Raw genomic sequence first — 22,692 nt, 5'->3', positions numbered from 1 at the left:
CTGCAGACAGGTGTGGCGCTGTTTTTGGAACATAGCAGTCATTTTTTTTTCCTATTGTTGTGCGCCACGTAGGTGATAGGATATCTCACCATTAGTCCTCCCTTGTGATCTCTGATCTTCATCTTCATATCTTGCACCATATCGAATCTTTCTCCCGTCAATGTGATGACTCGGCCACCACTGCGGGCGACATAGACATTTTAGGTGTGCAAGCGTTCACTACTGCCATGTTGTCCAGGGACCTCCAGACTGTCTTATAAGGGTCTTCATGACCCTAGGGGGCGTCCATACCTCATGTGACTGCTCCTCGGCTCCATATTTCTGATCACCGGGTTTTCCTTGTACTGAAATGTGAGGTTGCCATTCAGACACGACTTTTGCTCAAACTGGACACAGATGCTGACGCTCTGGGTGGGAATGGCCTCCATTGCTGGAGCCGTACAGCGGATACTGCTCTCCGTTCGCCTATAAAGAAAGGAAAATACAATAAAGGGGTCTTCTGCTTTGGACTAACCCTACTTGTTAGACAGGTTTTTTGATACAGTGCTTGGCAATAAGCTGTGATCTATTGGGAAATTGGCAAGTAAGTGCTCAATTTCCCTGCAGCGCCCCCACAGGAGAAACAAGGTATTACACCGTGTCCATTCAGATCAATGGGTTGTCTCTGTTAAAGGTCCTCCAGAGCGCAAGAGGATCCCCCAGAAGTCACTAATAGGTTAAGTAGAAACCATTGAGAATAAGGACACAGAGATATTAAGAATTCTGGAGGTGGCCTCAAAGGAAACTTCTGTAAAAACACAAGACAGGAGTGTATATTCTGCGATTATCACTACACTGTGTGGCTCACATAAGGTCTCCGCAGTCCAGGGACTCATTGAACAGAACGCGGACCGCTCCTCCAATGTCTAGATGTGTGCCGGATATGGTGATCTTCGTTCCTCCAGCTCTCGGGCCAAGATTTGGAGTCAGGCTGAAGACTTCCGGTAACTGCAAAGACAAAAAGTAAGGAAAGATCTGAGCGAGGAGCATTAGATCTCCACATAAGGGCTGTCCCACACGTCCAGATAATTCCGGTACCGGAATAAATCGGTACCGGAGTTATCCGTGTCCGTGTGCCTGGGAACTCACGGAGGCCATACGTGCGGCACACGTGTGCCGCCCGTATGGCGAGTGGGTACCACACGGAGCGTGTGGTACCCACTCTGCATCATGCTGAAGCCGCGATTCATATCTTCCCTGCAGTAGCGTTTGCTGCAGAGAAAATATGAATAATAGTGTTTAAAATAAAGATCTATGTGTCCGCCGCCCCCCCACCCCCTGTGCGCCCCCCCCGCTGGTCAGAAAATACTTACCCGGGTCCCCCGTCGGCTGTCGCTCCTTCCTGGTCTGGCCGCGGCTTCTCCTGCATGCAGTCACGTGGGGCCGATCATTTACAGTCATGAATATGTGGCTCCACTTCCCATAGGGGCGGAGCCGACTATTCATGATTGTAAATGATCGGCCCCACGTGACCGCATACAGTAGAAGCCGCGGCCAGACCAGGAAGGAGCGAGGGAGCGGGTTAGTATTTTCTGACCAGCGGGGGGGCGCACAGGGGGTGGGGGGGCGGCGGACACATAGATCTTTATTTTAAACACTATTATTCATATTTTCTCTGCAGCAAACGCTGCTACAGGGAAGATATGAATACCGGCTTCAGCACCATGTGGGGGGGACAGCGCTTACTGTAGCGCTGTCTCCTGCACGCACACGGACCCCAGACGGAGAATGTCCGTGTGAGGTCCGTGTTTTACACGGACCCATTGACTCTATTGGGTCCGTGTAATACGTGCGCTCCCACGAACACTGACATGTCTCCGTGTTTGGCACACGGACACACGGTCCGCAAAAAATCAATGACATCTGAACAGATGCATTGATTTTTATGGGTCTACGTGTGTCAGTGTCTACGGTACGTGAGGAAACTGTCACCTCACGTACCGGAGCCACTGACGTGTGAAACCGGCCTAAGGGGCCCTATAAATAACGGGGCCACACGCTTCCATTCTGATCATCATTAATGGCAAATGATATGAAGATTGGAAATGTCTAATCATGTTCTCCTGCCCGCTCAGTTAGTCTATCCCAATCCTCCCGGCCACCATGGCGGCTTCTCCGGCAGTTAGTCTATCCCAATCCTCCCGGCCACCATGGCGGCTTCTCCGGCAGTTAGTCTATCCCGATCCTCCTGGCCACCATGGCGGCTTCTCCGGCAGTTAGTCTATTCCTGCTCCTGTACGTGGACACGCTGCCACGTGTCTGATACCAGGCGATACTTACCATAAAGGAATATTTCTCCTTAGATCGCCCTCTCCCATTGATGTCCACAGACACCCAGTCGCTGAGCTCTGTGGGAGCCTCTCCGGTCACACACACAATCCTGGATGTAAAGAACACTAATGTATACAATGTATCCATATACCACCGCCATGTAAAGCTGATACAATGGTAAGTTACAGTATATATATCGACATGATGATTGAGAAGGATAAAAGATGTCCAAGCTTTTACTCTGCGGGATGGCATGCTATTGTCTGCTGTTATCAGGCATTTAAACATTAAAGCTTATCTTTATAGGGATTATCACTCAGCTTTCCCAGTATTCTGCCTTGTTATGAAGTTACATGGTGGCAGAGAATTCATCACTATATGTCTGGAAAGATTTGCCTATCTGGAGTCTGGGAGAGCTGGGTGACATGCTCCATGATGGCAGACATATTGGCTTATTGTGGATGGCTATGATCTAGGAACCCAAATCTTGCCAGGAAGGAGACCCCGATACACAGGTAATGTTCAGCATTGCTGACAACCAATTCACTGTGGAATGGTTGTCAGTAGGAGAGATTTCAGGAGCTAATGTCCTAGACTTCTGACTGTTTTGCACTCACTCTTCGGACACCAGATATCTCTCCATGACGGGGAAACACGGGACGTCTCCGATCTTCACCTTGTCGGCAATGTCACTGAAGCGACTGCCGAGATTGCGCCCCTGTACGGTGAGCATGGTGCCTCCGAGCAGGGGGCCGCTCACCGGCTCTATCTGCAACGAGAAGCAAATGAGCAAACCACGTTATTAAAATGACATGAGCTGCAGAACGAATCCCCGGGGCCCCGGCATTGTCTCCATATTTATGAATCGGGTCTGGTAATTCTAATAATGAGGCATTTTACATGGAGGAAACATCACATTGCAGCAGCCTCATTCCATAAATATGCAGCCGGTGCTACCTTCCTGATCTCCGGGGATGGACAGGAGCCCTGGATGGGCAGCAGTTCACTGTTCAGCCTGCAGGAGGCGCTGCTGTCACTCCAGGTGCACAGGTGTCCTAAATCTGTCCGGCCGAGACATCGGGAGCAGTCCGTGGTTTCTGACCCGCAGTTATAGACTTCAACTATGAGACAAAAGACAGGACCATGTGTCCGTAAAAAGAAAATGTATCTTTATATTTATTGGATATTGGAGTATTGGTCCGGCTGGATAGGATCCGGTCTCCGAAAAAAAAAAATCCTTTTTTGCACCAGTCATGAGAAATCCAGGACAGAAGTTGTATGGAAATGACGCTGGAAGTGCACGGGGGACGTGTCACAAATCAGGACTTCTTCTTGAACACACCCCCAGCGCACTTCCAGTCTGATTTGCATATTAATCAACTTCATATGAATTGGATCTCTGCAAAAAAAAAAAAAAATCATTTTTATTAGGGGACAGGATCCTATAAAGCTGTATCAATACTTCCAGAAATGTGGCGACAGGTTCACTTTAACAGGCAAGTCCTCTTCGAACCTTCGAAGTTTGTCATCATGGGGAGATCTATCTGGGAAAGCTGGGTGCCAACCTGTATCATAGCCAAATTGCATGTAACATGAATTGAATTGAAAGAAATAATGATTGAATTTAAAGGTGAAGGCCACTTTGCAATTATAAGTTCCCCTTTAAATATAATTTTACTCATCTAGATACAATAGTATTACAATGTAACTTTTTGCATCCACGATCTTGCCCATTTTTACTTCCTTGCTCCAATCACATTAGAACTGACACTCATAAGAAGAATTATGAATGCAGCTCTGGGAGTGACCAGAGAATGAAACAATGTGATTCCCACTTTATGAGTAGATTAGGATAAAGGTCTTTGTTGGGAACATGTAAATACAGATTGTTGTTGGAATATAATGTTGCATTATACTTTCTCGTACATATTCTGTTTTCAAATATTTGTATTGATTTATATTATAAGAAGAAAAGATAAGGCGAGAATGAGACAACAAACGAGAAAAAACAATGAATGTAACAACTTTGTAACTCCAGTTATTATAACTTGCAAAAACTTTTTCCAAAGTTTTACCCTGCGTCTGCTCTTCTTCCCTGCAGACAGTCCGCCCGGGGGTCACCATACAGAACATATATCCTACGTGTTTACTGTAAAGTTCACCCCCTTGTCTGCACAGAGGCGTAAAAAATGATCAGACTTCACAAAAGCCTGAACTACCGACTCATCCTCCCACACAGATAAAACGTTCTGAGTCTTTGTAGTGGAAGGATTTGATGAGTTGGTAAAGGAACGTGGGCCAAGCTTAGCAGCCTGTTATCATCCCGAGCTGTCTTCTTGTATATAGTATATATCACATAAAAACCGTCCTGTCAGTCCTGCCCTAGGAAAGACACAAGAACATCTGCATTTTGTATCATTTGATCAGCAGAGGGCGACAATGAGCACAAGATAAAGCTCCTCCCAGCAAGAAAATCTCTGCATAGTAATTGGTGAAAAAAATACTAAATTTGCAAAATTTTATAAAAAAAAATCTTCACTGTACATCTTAGGATTGATTACTGCATCATTTGTGTTAATATTAATGCTCTCTGAAGTTGCCCTTTAAATTTCATTCAATCCCTTAAGACGTTTTATGTTATTACTCCATCCTCCTGATTGTATCCATATGTGATAAAACTATGGTAAACTGTATAATAAACCTAATCTACGGCATAATAAATGCAATAAATGTCATTAACTCACCAGTCAGCATGTCCGGATTGTCGAGAAATTGTCCAGAATGGTCCATTAGCTGCAAATTCACCGGGAATTTCTGGCTGTTCTCCGACGTGTGGAGCTGGTGGGAGGAATACAAGGGTGGATCAGGGTCCTGGAGACAGACGTATAGTGCTGCTCTCACACCAAGCATTGACCTCTAGACCAAAAACGTGGAATGACTAAAGATGCCCTGTGTCTGAAGAGGGGGATCCAATACTTTTGCATGCAGTGCCCTTTCTCCATTATATTGAATGGGTGTCTGGGGAGCAGGATTTGCAGTGGTACCCAGGCCCAGGTGATTGAGGTCTGCAGCAGGTGATGTTTCGGGGGGTCTCTGGCTCAGATTTTGGATTGACTGGACACATGTTATATCCATAATGGACGATCATTATTACAGTCCTGGATGCACAATGGGGGCAGTGTACATGCTATAGACTGCGACACGCGCAGGGTGACACTGCAGCCGGACCCCCGTCACATATAGAAGGTCATTCTACTCACCAGGACGCTGCTGCACAGGACGGACGTGGAATTTAACCATCTGGCCGGGAAAGTGTGTTCTGCTCCAAAGTCACATTCCAAGGCGAGATCCTAGAGGGTGAGAGACATAGGAAACATCTGCCGGGTCTACAGCGCCGCCATATTTATACCATCCGGGTCCAGCTGGGTCCTGAGATTGCTCTGCATTATTTTATATCTGTCCTTATACTTGTGGGAACCTCCAGATCACGGCGATCTCTGCAGGGTGCACGTACTTTGTATGTGACACATAGCGGCATTAATATACAATAAATGATTGGGCAGCCATTGGCATATAAACAGTCATGGCAGAAAGTGAAGTATTTCTCCCAAACATTATTACAATTACATGTTTTGTTATACAAATGTTTATTTTTGTGTATATTGGAACAACACAAAAAAAAGAGAAAAAAAGGCAAATTGGACATAATTTCACACAAAACCTCCAGAATGGGCTGGACAAGATTGCAGGCACCATTCCAAATAGTGGATAAACAACTTTGTTTGCAGCATATGATGCCCGTTCAGACTCACCTGTGGCAAGTAACAGGTGTGGGCAATAAGAAAACCACACGTGAAACCAGATACAAAGGGGAGAAGTTGCCTCAATCTTTGCATTGTGTGTCTATGTGTGCCTCACTAAGCATGGAGAACAGAAAGAGGAGAAGAGAATTGTCTGAGGACTTGAGAACCAAAATTGTTGAACAATATCCGCAATCTCAAGGTTACAAGTCCATCTCCAGAGATCTTGATGTTCCTTTCTCTACAGCGCGCAACATAATCAAGAAATTTACAATCCATGGCACTGTAGCTAATCTCCATGGGCGTGGACAACAAAGAGTAATTGATGCAAGGTTGTAACGCATCATAGTCCGGATGGTGGATAAGCCCCAATCAAGTTCCAAAGAAATTCAAGCTGTCCTGCAGGCTCAGGGGGCATCAATGTCAGTGTGAAATGATGTGCAATTTGCATTTTTTTTCCTTATTTTTTTGTGTTTCAATACACACAAAGGAAAGATGTGTATAACAAAACATGTGGAATTGCAATAATGTTCTGGAACAATATGAAGGGTGCCAACACTTTCGGCTATGACTGTATATATACACATAAACTAATGCGCTAAGATTTGGAAACATTGACTATGTGAAATGTAAACTCCACTACTGGCATATAGTCTATACTTAGAAAATGTCGGTACACAATATTTTAACTTTTAAAATAATTTTGTTAGTTTGTTTTTTTAAAATATTTAAACTTTTAAAAAGTTTGTCAAAACTTTGTTTGAGCCCACACACTGTCTGAGAATCGGGAGATCACTTCCAGTATAGAATCTGTTAGGGTCTAATGTTTTTCCATAGATCTTACATTGTCAGTGGATCCACGTGATATTGGGGTATGATGTCTAATCCTACACATAATCTGTTGTGCGAGTGGATACATTACCTGGGACACATTGACATTTGCCACAGAGAGGATGAAGTCCTTGGCGATCCCTGTAGGAGTGGGTGCAATGTGCCTGGTGGTGATCTGAGGACAGTCTGTGCTGTTCTATGGAGGATATATAAAGAGGTCAGTAAGCTGCTGCACGGCTATCCATTTTAGTAGTGGTAAAGAACAATGAAGATTTTTTTATATTATTGTCTCTTTTTGTTTTATTTTCTGTAAACCCCACAATGGCACATGTAAGAACCTATATTTGTGGTCCATGTTTGGTAGTGTTCAGTGGGAATAATTTATTTTTTATATAAAATAACCCACAATATGGCCTTTTCAGCTGTTCGCACCAACTCATTCAACGTGTAGACAAGCACATTTTGCAATCATACATCACACTACACAATGACAATCAACGCTAATTCCCATAACGTACTGCAGGAAGGGAACACAACGTCACGTTTGGGATTTGGACTTTATTAAAAAATGTACTTTTTGAAATGAGATTTATCCTGGCAAATAGCAGTTACTGGAAATATACTATAGGGAATTATCGTCTTGTCTCGTTAAGAGTCCTGGAGGTCTCCGGCTGACCTTGGCTTGATGAATACAATTATATCCTAGAGGGAGTAAAAAAATCTAAAAACAACACACAAATCAGTCAGAGGGGTCAAAGGACAAGTAGACAACCAAAATGGCCCAGAATAGAGGAAAATCAGGTTGCCTGCTTTTATTTTTGCAATACCTTTATATAAGGGCTTTCAGCAACCAACCTGACCTTATTTTAGTGCATAAATGTTACACCGCTCTCTACGACTTTCCTGTACTTTCTTTCCTTGCAAGGATATTTTGTGACTTTTTTGTAGTCTTAGTATTGTGCAGAAGGCAGGACATAGGTCTAGGAATTTGTGATCGATAACCATGCAGAAGGGTTGAAGCATTCGCCTCTTACAGACTTTGCCACCCAACGTATGAAAAATACAATTTGTCAGGAAGTGGAGTGGGCCGACATATTTCTGTAGTCTCGAGTCATATGATCTCATGGGATATCATACTGTACTCCTATTGTTCGATGTCCAAGTTTCCTCCAATTCTCAGCTTTCGGCAAACAATAGCGGAGTCTTCAGAGCTTCCGTTTGGGAGATCACATCATGGACAGGTGACCTCGGCTATTTTTACATGACTTTATTTTGGATGGGATAATGGGCTGATAGTGTGTGGTCTGAGGAACGAGGAATTCAGAGATGTGTGCGATGATGGAGGAGGACGCACACAGGAATGTCAGGATGATTAGGTTTTGGCCGGGTTTGCCCTTCGTTTTTGAGGAGCCTAAAGATCTAGACTCTCAGAGAACAAGGTCAAGCTTTGTGCCAAGAGATGGAAATGTTCCAAAAAAGTAGCAAAGTCAAACTTATTTCTGTGACACACAAGTATTACTGAGTATCAAAGTGCCAGTCGGTGACCTCGCCCAGGGACGGACAGGCCCCCCGTATATCCAGAGAATCCTCAGGTGGGCCCTGTCCAGGCACGGCACTGATCATTGGTGAAATGCAGCTCCTCCATATTCACTACAAGTGCTCACTTTTGCATCGTGTTTGTGTGCTCCACTCCTCAGAGAGCCGTGCACACTTTATTCTACTACTGGCTGCACTTGGTCGTCGGCACAAGTGATGCTCTGTCCCACGATGAGTCCTCGCGTCATACAACCCAGCGATGCTCCGCCACAAGATGCGTCCTCGCCCCATACAACCCAGCGATGCTCCACCACACGATGAGTCCTCGCCCCATACAACTCAGCGATGCTCCACCACACGATGCGTCCTCGCCCCATACAACCCAGCGATGCTCCGCCACACGATGCGTCCTCGCCCCATACAACCCAGCGATGCTCCACCACACGATGAGTCCTCGCCCCATACAACCCAGTGATGCTCCGTCACACGATGCGTCTTCGCCCCATACAACCCAGCGATGCTCCGCCACACGATGCGTCCTCACCCCATACAACCCAGCGATGCTCCGCCACACGATGCGTCCTCGCCCCATACAACCCAGCGATGCTCCGCCACACGATGCGTCCTCGCCCCATACAACCCAGCGATTCTCCGCCACATGATGCGTCTTCGCCCCATACAACCCAGCGATGCTCCGCCACACGATGTGTCCTCGCCCCATACAACCCAGCGATGCTCCGCCACACGATGCGTCCTCGCCCCATACAACCCAGCGATGCTCCGCCACACGATGCGTCCTCACCCCATACAACCCAGCGATGCTCCGTCACACGATGTGTCCTCGCCCCATACAAACCAGCGATGCTCTGCCACACGATGCGTCCTCGACCCATACAACCCAGCGATGCTCCGTGACACGTTGCGTCCTCGCCCCATACAACCCAGCGATGCTCCGTGACACGATGCGTCTTCGCCCCATACAACCCAGCGATGCTCCGCCACACGATGCGTCCTCGCCCCATACAACCCAGCGATGCTCCGTCACACGATGCGTCCTCGCCCCATACAACCCAGCGATGCCCTGCCACACGATGCGTCCTCGCCCCATACAAGCCAGCGATGCTCCGCGACACGATGCGTCCTTGCCCCATACATCCCAGCGATGCTCCGCCACAAGATGCGTCCTTGCCCCATACAACCCAGCGATACTCCGTGACACGATGCGTCCTCACCCCATACAACCCAGCGATGCTCCGCCACACGATGTGTCCTCGACCCATACAACCCAGCGATGCTCCGTGACACGATGCGTCCTCGCCCCATACAACCCAGCGATGCTCCGCCACATGATGCGTCCTCGCCCCATACAACCCAGCGATGCTCCGTGACACGATGCGTCCTCGCCCCAATACAACCCAGTGATGCTCCATCACATGATGCGTCCTCGCCCCATACAACCCAGTGATGCTCCGTGACACGATGCGTCCTCACCCCATACAATCCAGCGATGCTCCGCCACACGATGTGTCCTCGACCCATACAACCCAGCGATGCTCCGTGACATGATGCGTCCTCGCCACATACAACCCAGCGATGCTCCGTGACACGACGCGTCCTTGCGCCGTAGAACCAAGTGATGCTCCGTGACACGATGCGTCCTCGCCCCATACAACTCATCGATGCTCTGCCACACGATGTGTCCTCGCCCCATACAACCCAGCGATGCTCCGCCACACAATGTGTCCTCGCCCCATACAACCCAGCGATGCTCCGCTACACGATACGTCCTCGCCCCATACAACCCAGCAATGCTCCGCCACATGATGCGTCCTCGCCCCATACAACCCAGCGATGCTCCGTGACACGATGCGTCCTTGCCCCCATACAACCCAGCGATTCTCTGCCACACAATGTGTCCTCGCCTCATACAACCCAGCGATTCTCCGTCACACGATGCGTCCTTGCCCCATACAACCCAGTGATGCTCCGTTACACGAACTGTCCTCGCCCCATACAACCCAGCGATGCTCCGCCACACGATGCATCCTCACCCCATACAACCCAGCGATTCTCCGTCACACGATGCATCCTCACCCCATACAACCCAGCGATTCTCCGCCACACGATGCATCCTCGCCCCATACAACCCAGCGATTCTCCGTCACATGATGTATCCTCGCCCCATACAACCCAGCGATGCTCCACCACACGATGCGTCCTCGCCCCATACAACCCAGCGATGCTCCCACACACGATGCATCCTTGCCCCAAAGAACCCAGCGATGCTCCGTGACACGATGCGTCCTTGCCCCATACAACTCAGCAATTCTCCGCCACACGATGTGTCCTCGCCCCATACAACCCAGTGATGCTCCGCCACACGATGTGTCCTCGCCCCATACAACCCAGCGATGCTCCGCTACATGATACGTCCTCGCCCCATACAACCCAGCGATGCTCTGCCACACGATGCGTCCTCGCCCCCATACAACCCAGTGATGCTCCGTCACACGATGTGTCCTCGACCCATACAACCCAGCGATGCTCTGCCACACGATGCGTCCTCGCCCCCATACAACCCAGTGATGCTCCGTCACACGATGTGTCCTCGACCCATACAACCCAGTGATGCTCCGTCACACGATGTGTCCTCGACCCATACAACCCAGCGATGCTCCGCCACACGATGCGTCCTTGCCCCATACAACCCAGTGATGCTCCGTGACACGATGCGTCCTCGCCCCATACAACCCAGTGATGCTCCGCCACACGATGCATCCTCGCCCCATACAACCCAGCGATTCTCCGTCACACGATGTGTCCTTGCCCCATACAACCCAGCGATTCTCCGTCACGCGATACGTCCTCGCCCCATACAACCCAGCGATTCTCCGCCACAAAATGCGTCCTTGCCCCATACAACCCAATGATGCTCCGTTACACGAACTGTCCTCGCCCCATACAACCCAGCGATGCTCCGTGACACGATGCGTCCTTGCCCCATAGAACCCAGCGATGCTCCGTGACACGATGCGTCCTTGCCCCATAGAACCCAGCGATGCTCCGCCACACGATGCGTCCTTGCCCAATACAACCCAGTGATGCTCCGTGACACGATGCGTCCTCGCCCCATACAACCCAGTGATGCTCCGCCACACGACGCATCCTCGCCCCCATACAACCCAGCGATTCTCCGTCACGCGATGTGTCCTTGCCCCATACAACCCAGCGATTCTCCGTCACGCGATACGTCCTCGCCCCATACAACCCAGCGATTCTCCGTCACACGATGTGTCCTTGCCCCATACAACCCAGCGATTCTCCGTCACGCGATACGTCCTCGCCCCATACAACCCAGCGATTCTCCGCCACACGATGCGTCCTTGCCCCATACAACCCAATGATGCTCCGTTACACGAACTGTCCTCGCCCCATACAACCCAGCGATGCTCCGTGACACGATGCGTCCCTGCCCCATAGAACCCAGCGATGCTCCGGGATACGATGCGTCCTTGCCCCATAGAACCCAGCGATGCTCCATCACATGATGCGTCCTCACCCCATAAAACCCAGCGATGCTCCGCCACACGATGCGTCCTCGCCCCATACAACTCAGCGATTCTCTGCCACACGGTGCGTCCTCGCCACATACAACTCAGCGATTCTCCGCCACACGATGTGTCCTCGCCCCATACAACCCAGCGATGCTCCGCCACACGATGTGTCCTCGCCCCATACAACCCAGCGATGCTCCGCTACATGATACGTCCTCGCCCCATACAACCCAGCGATGCTCTGCCACATGATGCGTCCTCGCCCCCATACAACCCAGCGATGCTCCCACACACGATGCGTCCTCGCCCCATACAACCCAGCGATGCTCCCACACACGATGCGTCCTCGCCCCATACAACCCAGCGATGCTCCGCCACACGATGCGTCCTCGCCCCATACAACCCAGCGATGCTCCCACACACGATGCGTCCTCGCCCCATACAACCCAGCGATGCTCCGCCACACGATGCGTCCTCGCCCCATACAACCCAGCGATGCTCCCACACACGATGCGTCCTCGCCCCATACAACCCAGCGATGCTCCGCCACACGATGCATCCTCGCCCCATACAACCCAGCGATTCTCCGTCACACGATGTGTCCTTGCCCCATACAACCCAGCGATTCTCCGTCACGCGATACGTCCTCGCCCCATACAACCCAGCGATTCTCCGCCACAAAATGCGTCCTTGCCCCATACAACCCAATGATGCTCCGTTACACGAACTGTCCTCGCCCCATACAACCCAGCGATGCTCCGTGACACGATGCGTCCTTGCCCCATAGAACCCAGCGATGCTCCGTGACACGATGCGTCCTTGCCCCATAGAACCCAGCGATGCTCCGTGACATGATGCGTCCTTGCCCCATAGAACCCAGCGATGCTCTGCCACACGATGCGTCCTTGCCCCATACAACCCAGCGATGCTCCGCCACACGATGCGTCCTTGCCCCATACAACCCAGTGATGCTCCGTGACACGATGCGTCCTCGCCCCATACAACCCAGTGATGCTCCGCCACACGATGCATCCTCGCCCCCATACAACCCAGCGATTCTCCGTCACGCGATGTGTCCTTGCCCCATACAACCCAGCGATTCTCCGTCACGCGATACGTCCTCGCCCCATACAACCCAGCGATTCTCCATCACACGATGTGTCCTTGCCCCATACAACCCAGCGATTCTCCGTCACGCGATACGTCCTCGCCCCATACAACCCAGCGATTCTCCGCCACACGATGCGTCCTTGCCCCATACAACCCAATGATGCTCCGTTACACGAACTGTCCTCGCCCCATACAACCCAGCGATGCTCCGTGACACGATGCGTCCTTGCCCCATAGAACCCAGCGATGCTCCGGGACACGATGCGTCCTTGCCCCATAGAACCCAGCGATGCTCCATCACATGATGCGTCCTCACCCCATAAAACCCAGCGATGCTCCGCCACACGATGCGTCCTCGCCCCATACAACTCAGCGATTCTCTGCCACACGGTGCGTCCTCGCCACATACAACTCAGCGATTCTCCGCCACACGATGTGTCCTCGCCCCATACAACCCAGCGATGCTCCGCCACACGATGTGTCCTCGCCCCATACAACCCAGCGATGCTCCGCTACATAATACGTCCTCGCCCCATACAACCCAGCGATGCTCTGCCACATGATGCGTCCTCGCCCCCATACAACCCAGCGATGCTCCCACACACGATGCGTCCTCGCCCCATACAACCCAGCGATGCTCTGCCACACGATGCGTCCTCGCCCCATACAACCCAGCGATGCTCCCACACACGATGCGTCCTCGCCCCATACAACCCTGCGATGCTCCGCCACACGATGCATCCTCGCCCCATACAACCCAATGATGCTCCGTTACACGAACTGTCCTCGCCCCATACAACCCAGCGATGCTCCGTGACACGATGCGTCCTTGCCCCATAGAACCCAGCGATGCTCTGCCACACGATGCGTCCTTGCCCCATACAACCCAGCGATGCTCCGCCACACGATGCGTCCTTGCCCCATACAACCCAGTGATGCTCCGTGACACGATGCGTCCTCGCCCCATACAACCCAGTGATGCTCCGCCACACGATGCATCCTCGCCCCATACAACCCAGCGATTCTCCGTCACGCGATACGTCCTCGCCCCATACAACCCAGCGATTCTCCGCCACACGATGCGTCCTTGCCCCATACAACCCAGTGATGCTCCGCCACACGATGCATCCTCGCCCCATACAACCCAGCGATTCTCCGTCACGCGATACGTCCTCGCCCCATACAACCCAGCGATTCTCCGCCACACGATGTGTCCTTGCCCCATACAACCCAGTGATGCTCCGCCACACGATGCATCCTCGCCCCATACAACCCAGTGATGCTCCGCCACACGATGCATCCTCGCCCCATACAACCCAGCGATTCTCCGTCACGCGATACGTCCTCGCCCCATACAACCCAGCGATTCTCCGCCACACGATGCGTCCTTGCCCCATACAACCCAATGGTGCTCCGTTACACGAACTGTCCTCGCCCCATACAACCCAGCGATGCTCCGTGACACGATGCGTCCTTGCCCCATAGAACCCAGCGATGCTCCGTGACACGATGCGTCCTTGCCCCATAGAACCCAGCGATGCTCCGTGACATGATGCGTCCTTGCCCCATAGAACCCAGCGATGCTCTGCCACACGATGCGTCCTTGCCCCATACAACCCAGCGATGCTCCGCCACACGATGCGTCCTTGCCCCATACAACCCAGTGATGCTCCGTGACACGATGCGTCCTCGCCCCATACAACCCAGTGATGCTCCGCCACACGATGCATCCTCGCCCCCATACAACCCAGCGATTCTCCGTCACGCGATGTGTCCTTGCCCCATACAACCCAGCGATTCTCCGTCACGCGATACGTCCTCGCCCCATACAACCCAGCGATTCTCCATCACACGATGTGTCCTTGCCCCATACAACCCAGCGATTCTCCGTCACGCGATACGTCCTCGCCCCATACAACCCAGCGATTCTCCGCCACACGATGCGTCCTTGCCCCATACAACCCAATGATGCTCCGTTACACGAACTGTCCTCGCCCCATACAACCCAGCGATGCTCCGTGACACGATGCGTCCTTGCCCCATAGAACCCAGCGATGCTCCGGGACACGATGCGTCCTTGCCCCATAGAACCCAGCGATGCTCCATCACATGATGCGTCCTCACCCCATAAAACCCAGCGATGCTCCGCCACACGATGCGTCCTCGCCCCATACAACTCAGCGATTCTCTGCCACACGGTGCGTCCTCGCCACATACAACTCAGCGATTCTCCGCCACACGATGTGTCCTCGCCCCATACAACCCAGCGATGCTCCGCCACACGATGTGTCCTCGCCCCATACAACCCAGCGATGCTCCGCTACATAATACGTCCTCGCCCCATACAACCCAGCGATGCTCTGCCACATGATGCGTCCTCGCCCCCATACAACCCAGCGATGCTCCCACACACGATGCGTCCTCGCCCCATACAACCCAGCGATGCTCTGCCACACGATGCGTCCTCGCCCCATACAACCCAGCGATGCTCCCACACACGATGCTTCCTCGCCCCATACAACCCAGCGATGCTCCCACACACGATGCGTCCTCGCCCCATACAACCCAGCGATGCTCCGCCACACGATGCATCCTCGCCCCATACAACCCAATGATGCTCCGTTACACGAACTGTCCTCGCCCCATACAACCCAGCGATGCTCCGTGACACGATGCGTCCTTGCCCCATAGAACCCAGCGATGCTCTGCCACACGATGCGTCCTTGCCCCATACAACCCAGCGATGCTCTGCCACACGATGCGTCCTTGCCCCATACAACCCAGTGATGCTCCGTGACACGATGCGTCCTCGCCCCATACAACCCAGTGATGCTCCGCCACACGATGCATCCTCGCCCCATACAACCCAGCGATTCTCCGTCACGCGATACGTCCTCGCCCCATACAACCCAGCGATTCTCCGCCACACGATGCGTCCTTGCCCCATACAACCCAGTGATGCTCCGCCACACGATGCATCCTCGCCCCATACAACCCAGCGATTCTCCGTCACGCGATACGTCCTCGCCCCATACAACCCAGCGATTCTCCGCCACACGATGTGTCCTTGCCCCATACAACCCAGTGATGCTCCGCCACACGATGCATCCTCGCCCCATACAACCCAGTGATGCTCCGCCACACGATGCATCCTCGCCCCATACAACCCAGCGATTCTCCGTCACGCGATACGTCCTCGCCCTTATACAACCCAGCGATTCTCCGCCACACGATGCGTCCTTGCCCCATACAACCCAATGATGCTCCGTTACACGAACTGTCCTCGCCCCATACAACCCAGCGATGCTCCGTGACACGATGCGTCCTTGCCCCATAGAACCCAGCGATGCTCCGTGACACGATGCGTCCTTGCCCCATAGAACCCAGCGATGCTCCATCACATGATGCGTCCTCGCCCCATACAACTCAGCGATTCTCCGCCACACGATGTGTCCTCGCCCCATACAACCCAGCGATGCTCCGCCACACGATGCGTCCTCGCCACATACAACTCAGCGATTCTCCGCCACACGATGTGTCCTCGCCCCATACAACCCAGCGATGCTCCGCCACACGATGTGTCCTCGCCCCATACAACCCAGCGATGCTCCCACACACGATGTGTCCTCGCCCCATACAACCCAGCGATGCTCCGCTACATGATACGTCCTCGCCCCATACAACCCAGCGATGCTCTGCCACATGATGCGTCCTCGCCCCCATACAACCCAGCGATGCTCCCACACACGATGCGTCCTCGCCCCATACAACCCAGCGATGCTCTGCCACACGATGCGTCCTCGCCCCATACAACCCAGCGATGCTCCCACACACGATGCGTCCTCGCCCCATACAACCCAGCGATGCTCCCACACACGATGCGTCCTCGCCCCATACAACCCAGCGATGCTCCCACACACGATGCGTCCTCGCCCCATACAACCCAGCGATGCTCCCACACACGATGCGTCCTCGCCCCATACAACCCTCCACTTTTTGCTTCATTTCTGCTGTTAAGCAGAAACAGAAACATCCCTTTAGAGCTCTGAATTCTCAAAATCCCATTTTGAAGGTGTCATTTATCAAACTTTATGCCAAATTTTGGCATGAAATGAAACTTTTCAGAAAGTTACATTGTTTACCTGGGACAGTTCTGCACAAAAAAATTGGGACTTTTCACATTTGCAAAATGATGGAAAAAGTGGAGCAGTCTCGAAAAAGATGTATTTTAGGCAAAAGTAGAAGAAGAATCGGTGCAGTTTTCAAGTTCACGATACTAAAACTCAAAATGCACCAAATTTACTCCACTATCGCCTTTATTTCCGTGCAAAAAAATTGACCCCAAACTGTGTTTCACTCCGTCACCTTTAATAGTGCAGAAACCTATGCTGTCACCATAAACCCGGACATTTTACTTTTGGAGAATGTCATTTGCATATCATTATCCCCGGATTCGTTGCCAGTCTCTCTTACAGCCCCGATGACTCTAGATAATTCCATAAATTGCCACCAGAACGTTTCACTGCGGGAAATTCTGCTCATTTTCAGTAACTGGTGACCGTACTTGTAGTGTATACAAATAATTCTTACGCCCGTGACCCCGCATACTTCATAGTGTGCGAAAAACACGAAAACGAGCACAAATGAAGAGCGGGATCTTCCCATTCGGCCATGAAGATAAATGCGTCTCAGATGTTCTGGGCTGAGATACATCAGTGATGTCTATGACGGATTCCTGCAAATTCTCACGTCAACAGGACAAAAAACACAAAACCTTCTCCAGTCACCGGGGCTAATGCTGCTGGTAACGAGATGATCAGTTCTCAGAGCATCTTCTCTAATTAAGGGATGAGGTCGCTCGGTGGAGAGAGATTCAATTTCAGCCCCAGTGCAGGGTCCTGATTAATGGGATTATGGCCGAGGCCTCGCAGTTCAGGTAGCGGCATCATTAGTTTATGGCCTTCTGTACAAACACCTTAGTAACTCCGGGCAGCAGCTAATGAGCAACTAATCTTTTTGTTTTGCTGAGTCCTAAATGGCAGCTGCTGTAAGAGAGGACGAGGATCAGACGCCCACAGCAGAGACATGGGGAGCAACATGGCATTAATTACAGGAGGCAATAACAGCTGCACCAGCAGAATAGTGAGTGCAGCTCTGGGGTATAATACAGGGTGTAACTCAGGATCAGTAATGTAATGTATGTACACAGTGACTGCACCAGCAGAATAGTGAGTGCAGCTCTGGGGTATAATACAGGATGTAACTCAGGATCAGTAATGTAATGTATGTACACAGTGACTGCACCAGCAGAATAATGAGTGCAGCTCTGGAGTATAATACAGGAGGTAACTCAGGATCAGTAATGTAATGTACGTACACAGTGACTACACCAGCAGAATAGTGAGTGCAGCTCTGGAGTATAATACAGGATGTAACTCAATACCAGTAATGTAATGTAATGTACACAGTGACTGCACCAGCAGAATAGTGAGCGCAGCTCTGGAGTATAATACAGGAGGTAACTCAGGATCAGTAATGTAATGTATGTACACAGTGACTGCACCAGCAGAATAGTGAGTGCAGCTCTGGAGTATAATACAGGATGGAACTCAGGATCAGTAATGTAATGTACGTACACAGTGACTGCACCAGCAGAATAATGAGTGCAGCTCTGGAGTATAATACAGGATGGAACTCAGGATCAGTAATGTAATGTATGTACACAGTGACTGCACCAGCAGAATAGTGAGTGCAGCTCTGGAGTATAATACAGGATGGAACTCAGGATCAGTAATGTAATGTACGTACACAGTGACTGCACCAGCAGAATAATGAGTGCAGCTCTGGAGTATAATACAGGATGGAACTCAGGATCAGTAATGTAATGTATGTACACAGTGACTGCACCAGCAGAATAGTGAGTGCAGCTCTGGAGTATAATACAGGATGTAACTCAATACCAGTAATGTAATGTAATGTACACAGTGACTGCACCAGCAGAATAGTGAGCGCAGCTCTGGAGTATAATACAGGAGGTAACTCAGGATCAGTAATGTAATGTATGTACACAGTGACTGCACCAGCAGAAGAGTGAGTGCAGCTCTGAGGTATAATACAGGATATAACTCAGGATCAGTAATGTAATGTATGTACACAGTGACTGCACCAGCAGAAGAGTGAGTGCAGCTCTGGGGTATAATACAGGAGGTAACTCAGGATCAGTAATGTAATGTACGTACACAGTGACTGCCCCAGCAGAATAGTGAGTGCAGCTCTGGAGTATAATACAGGATGTAACTCAGGATCAGTGATGTAATGTATGTACACAGTGACTGCACCAGCAGAATAGTGAGCGCAGCTCTGGAGTATAATACAGGATGTAACTCAGGATCAGTAATGTAATGTATGTACACAGTGACTGCATCAGCAGAATAGTGAGTGCAGCTCTGGAGTATAATACAGGAGGTAACTCAGGATCAGTAATGTAATGTATGTACACAGTGACTGCACCAGCAGAATAGTGAGTGCAGCTCTGGGGTATAATACAGGATATAACTCAGGATCAGTAATGTAATGTATGTACACAGTGACTGCACCAGCAGAATAGTGAGTGCAGCTCTGGGGTATAATACAGGATATAACTCAGGATCAGTAATGTAATGTATGTACACAGTGACTGCACCAGCAGAATAGTGAGTGCAGCTCTGGGGTATAATACAGGATATAACTCAGGATCAGTAATGTAATGTATGTACACAGTGACTGCACCAGCAGAATAGTGAGTGCAGCTCTGGGGTATAATACAGGATGTAACTCAGGATCAGTAATGTAATGTATGTACACAGTGACTGCACCAGCAGAATAGTGAGTGCAGCTCTGGGGTATAATACAGGATGTAACTCAGGATCAGTAATGTAATGTATGTACACAGTGACTGCACCAGCAGAATAGTGAGTGCAGCTCTGGAGTATAATACAGGATGTAACTCAGGATCAGTAATGTAATGTATGTACACAGTGACTGCACCAGCAGAAAAGTGAGTGCAGCTCTGGAGCATAATACAGGATGTAACTCAGGATCAGTAATGTAATGTATGTACACAGTGACTGCACCAGCAGAATAGTGAGTGCAGCTCTGGAGTATAATACAGGATGTAACTCAGGATCAGTAATGTAATGTATGTACACAGTGACTGCACCAGCAGAATAGTGAGTGCAGCTCTGGAGCATAATATAGGATGTAACTCAGGATCAGTAATGTAATGTATGTACACAGTGACTGCACCAGCAGAATAGTGAGTGCAGCTCTGGAGTATAATACAGGATGTAACTCAGGGTCAGTAATGTAATGTATATACACAGTAACTGTGAGCAGAGCAGCAGATTGCAGCATACATCCCTGCATTATGTTACATTTTATTCGGCTCTGGTTTTCTTACCTTGATGGCGGCGGCGCAGTGCGAAGTGTTGTACATGCACTTGTGCTGCCTCTCGCACCACGTACACGGCCATGGAGACGTCACGCAGCTCGTACACCTGTAATATCGTGGGCACTAATGTTAGAAAACTTCTCGCGGAGGTTCCACAACGGAACATAGAGAATGCGGGATCTTACGATGTTTTCCGGTGGATCCTCTGTGTCCTCTCACAGTCATAGATCACAATGTTCTGCTGAGCGAGGTGGATCCCGTCTACAGCGACGGCCATAGTAATGGTCACATGATCTGGATGAAAGACGGACCATCGGGGTCATAAATATATTTGCCTTAAAGGTACAGGCCGATTGACAAATGGCCAAATCACAGGGCAATTTCACGGTAATCTGCCATCACCCGCGGCTGCTCAATGCTTCCATTTTCACGGTAATTTGGCCATTAAGCAGTTTCCGGCCCTATGTAACTAAATCCTAGTTATTCTATAGTTCTGAACAGTTCTTAAATTTCTTCAAGGCCTCTACTTGTTGTCAGTGAATAAATATATTTTTTTTTATACTCAGTAGCTAAAAAAACCCTCTAAAGTAGTTCTGCTCACAGATGAAGTTTTGTTTCAGTGTATCAGGCAAATGTGAATCTCTCTTCTGTTCAGATGGTTTGCTACAATGTGTCAGTGCAGATCAAATGTATGAATTCTAGAGTGGATGTAATTGTAACAAACCCTCAGCCATAAAAAGTAGCAGTCAGGTTTTCAGCCTCTGGATGTAAAGGAGAATGGTCTCAATCACTGACAGCAAGCAGAGTTGTTGGAAAAAGTAAGAAAGGAATACTCCCAATAAAACCACATTTCCTAGAGAAGTTACTGGAACTTTCAAGGCTGCAGAACGTTGTACCTTGATTTGCAGCGAATGCTGGGATCTGATCTTTGGGGAGGAAGGAGCAGTAGGCCCAGTGCTGGGAACTGCCGGCATCATAGGCGGCCGCCGGCAGGAGCGCGCCATTGCCGTAGTCACAGGATGTGTTCATCTGCGCCAGGCTGGGGAGGTTCCCTGTGATCTGCAAGAGGATTGTCTGTGGGAGAAGAGAGAAGAGTCACACATGGCCCCCCATGGCCCAATCACAGGGGTCTGGAAGCTGAGATATAGGGGGCTGAAGGCTGGCACGTGGGCACAGTCCCTGGTATGATGGCTGAAGGCTGGCACAGTCCCTGGTATAATGGCTGAAGGCTGGCACAGTGCCTGGTATGATGGCTGAAGGCTGGCACGTGGGCACAGTCCCTGGTATGATGGCTGAAGGCTGGCACGTGGGCACAGTCCCTGGTATGATGGCTGAAGGCTGGCAGTGGGTATACAGACAAATCAGGCTTGAGCTATAATGGTGACACAGCGTGGGCACCTCCATAGCGGAATGGGTACTAGTTTGGTAATATGACGACTGTCACTGTAATGGGGCTTCTTATGTGTGGACTCTAATAGGGCTGGTAGCATGTGCTGATTTAGAGGTACTATGCTAACATGGATAACACTGTTATAGAGGACCTGTGGCTGGCTCTGTTATGGAGGCCCTGTGTCTGGCTCTGTTATGGAGGCATTGTAGCTGGCTCTGTTATGGAGACACTGTGTCTGGCACTGTAATGGAGGCACTGTACCTGGCACTGTTATGGAGGCACTGTAGCTGGCACTGTTATGGAGGCGCTGTGCCTGGCACTGTTATGGAGGCACTGTAGCTGGCACTGTTATGGAGGCACTGTGTCTGGATCTGTTATGGAGGCACTGTGGATGGCACTGTTATGGAGGCCCTGTGTCTGGCTCTGTTATGGAGGCACTGTGTCTGGCAATGTTATGGAGGCACTGTGCCTGGCACTGTTATGGAGGCGCTGTAGTTGGCACTATTATGGAGGCCCTGTGTCTGGCACTGTTATGGAGGCATTGTAGCTGGCTCTGTTATGGAGACACTGTGTCTGGCACTGTAATGGAGGCACTGTACCTGGCACTGTTATGGAGGCACTGTAGCTGGCACTGTTATGGAGGCGCTGTGCCTGGCACTGTTATGGAGGCACTGTAGCTGGCACTGTTATGGAGGCACTGTGTCTGGATCTGTTATGGAGGCACTGTGGATG

The 22,692-nt window shown here is 50.5% G+C and overlaps 1 protein-coding gene and 1 long non-coding RNA gene across 3 annotated transcripts in view; one reads left to right on the top strand and one right to left on the bottom strand.

Moving 5' to 3' along the window:
- Positions 1–22,692, bottom strand: part of PLXND1 (plexin D1) — a 118,685-nt gene that overhangs the window by 29,285 nt on the left and 66,708 nt on the right. For both annotated transcript variants that reach the window (XM_077276723.1, XM_077276722.1), the window contains exons 6-17: positions 21,467–21,644; positions 20,756–20,864; positions 20,580–20,676; positions 7,033–7,137; positions 5,571–5,660; positions 5,055–5,148; positions 3,268–3,431; positions 2,928–3,079; positions 2,320–2,419; positions 848–987; positions 292–465; positions 90–180 (exon numbers count right to left, since the gene is read on the bottom strand). In XM_077276723.1, coding sequence (XP_077132838.1) covers positions 90–180; positions 292–465; positions 848–987; positions 2,320–2,419; positions 2,928–3,079; positions 3,268–3,431; positions 5,055–5,148; positions 5,571–5,660; positions 7,033–7,137; positions 20,580–20,676; positions 20,756–20,864; positions 21,467–21,644 — 1,494 coding nt within the window. The remainder of the gene's footprint in view (positions 1–89; positions 181–291; positions 466–847; positions 988–2,319; positions 2,420–2,927; positions 3,080–3,267; positions 3,432–5,054; positions 5,149–5,570; positions 5,661–7,032; positions 7,138–20,579; positions 20,677–20,755; positions 20,865–21,466; positions 21,645–22,692) is intronic.
- LOC143787738 (uncharacterized) overlaps positions 1–22,692 on the top strand; it is a 79,718-nt gene that overhangs the window by 24,448 nt on the left and 32,578 nt on the right. The gene's annotated exons all lie outside the window — the stretch shown is intronic.

The sequence above is a fragment of the Ranitomeya variabilis genome, chromosome 8 (assembly GCF_051348905.1).
Source record: "Ranitomeya variabilis isolate aRanVar5 chromosome 8, aRanVar5.hap1, whole genome shotgun sequence".
Taxonomy (NCBI): Eukaryota; Metazoa; Chordata; class Amphibia; order Anura; family Dendrobatidae; genus Ranitomeya; species Ranitomeya variabilis.
This window is presented reverse-complemented; position numbering and strand designations above follow the sequence as displayed.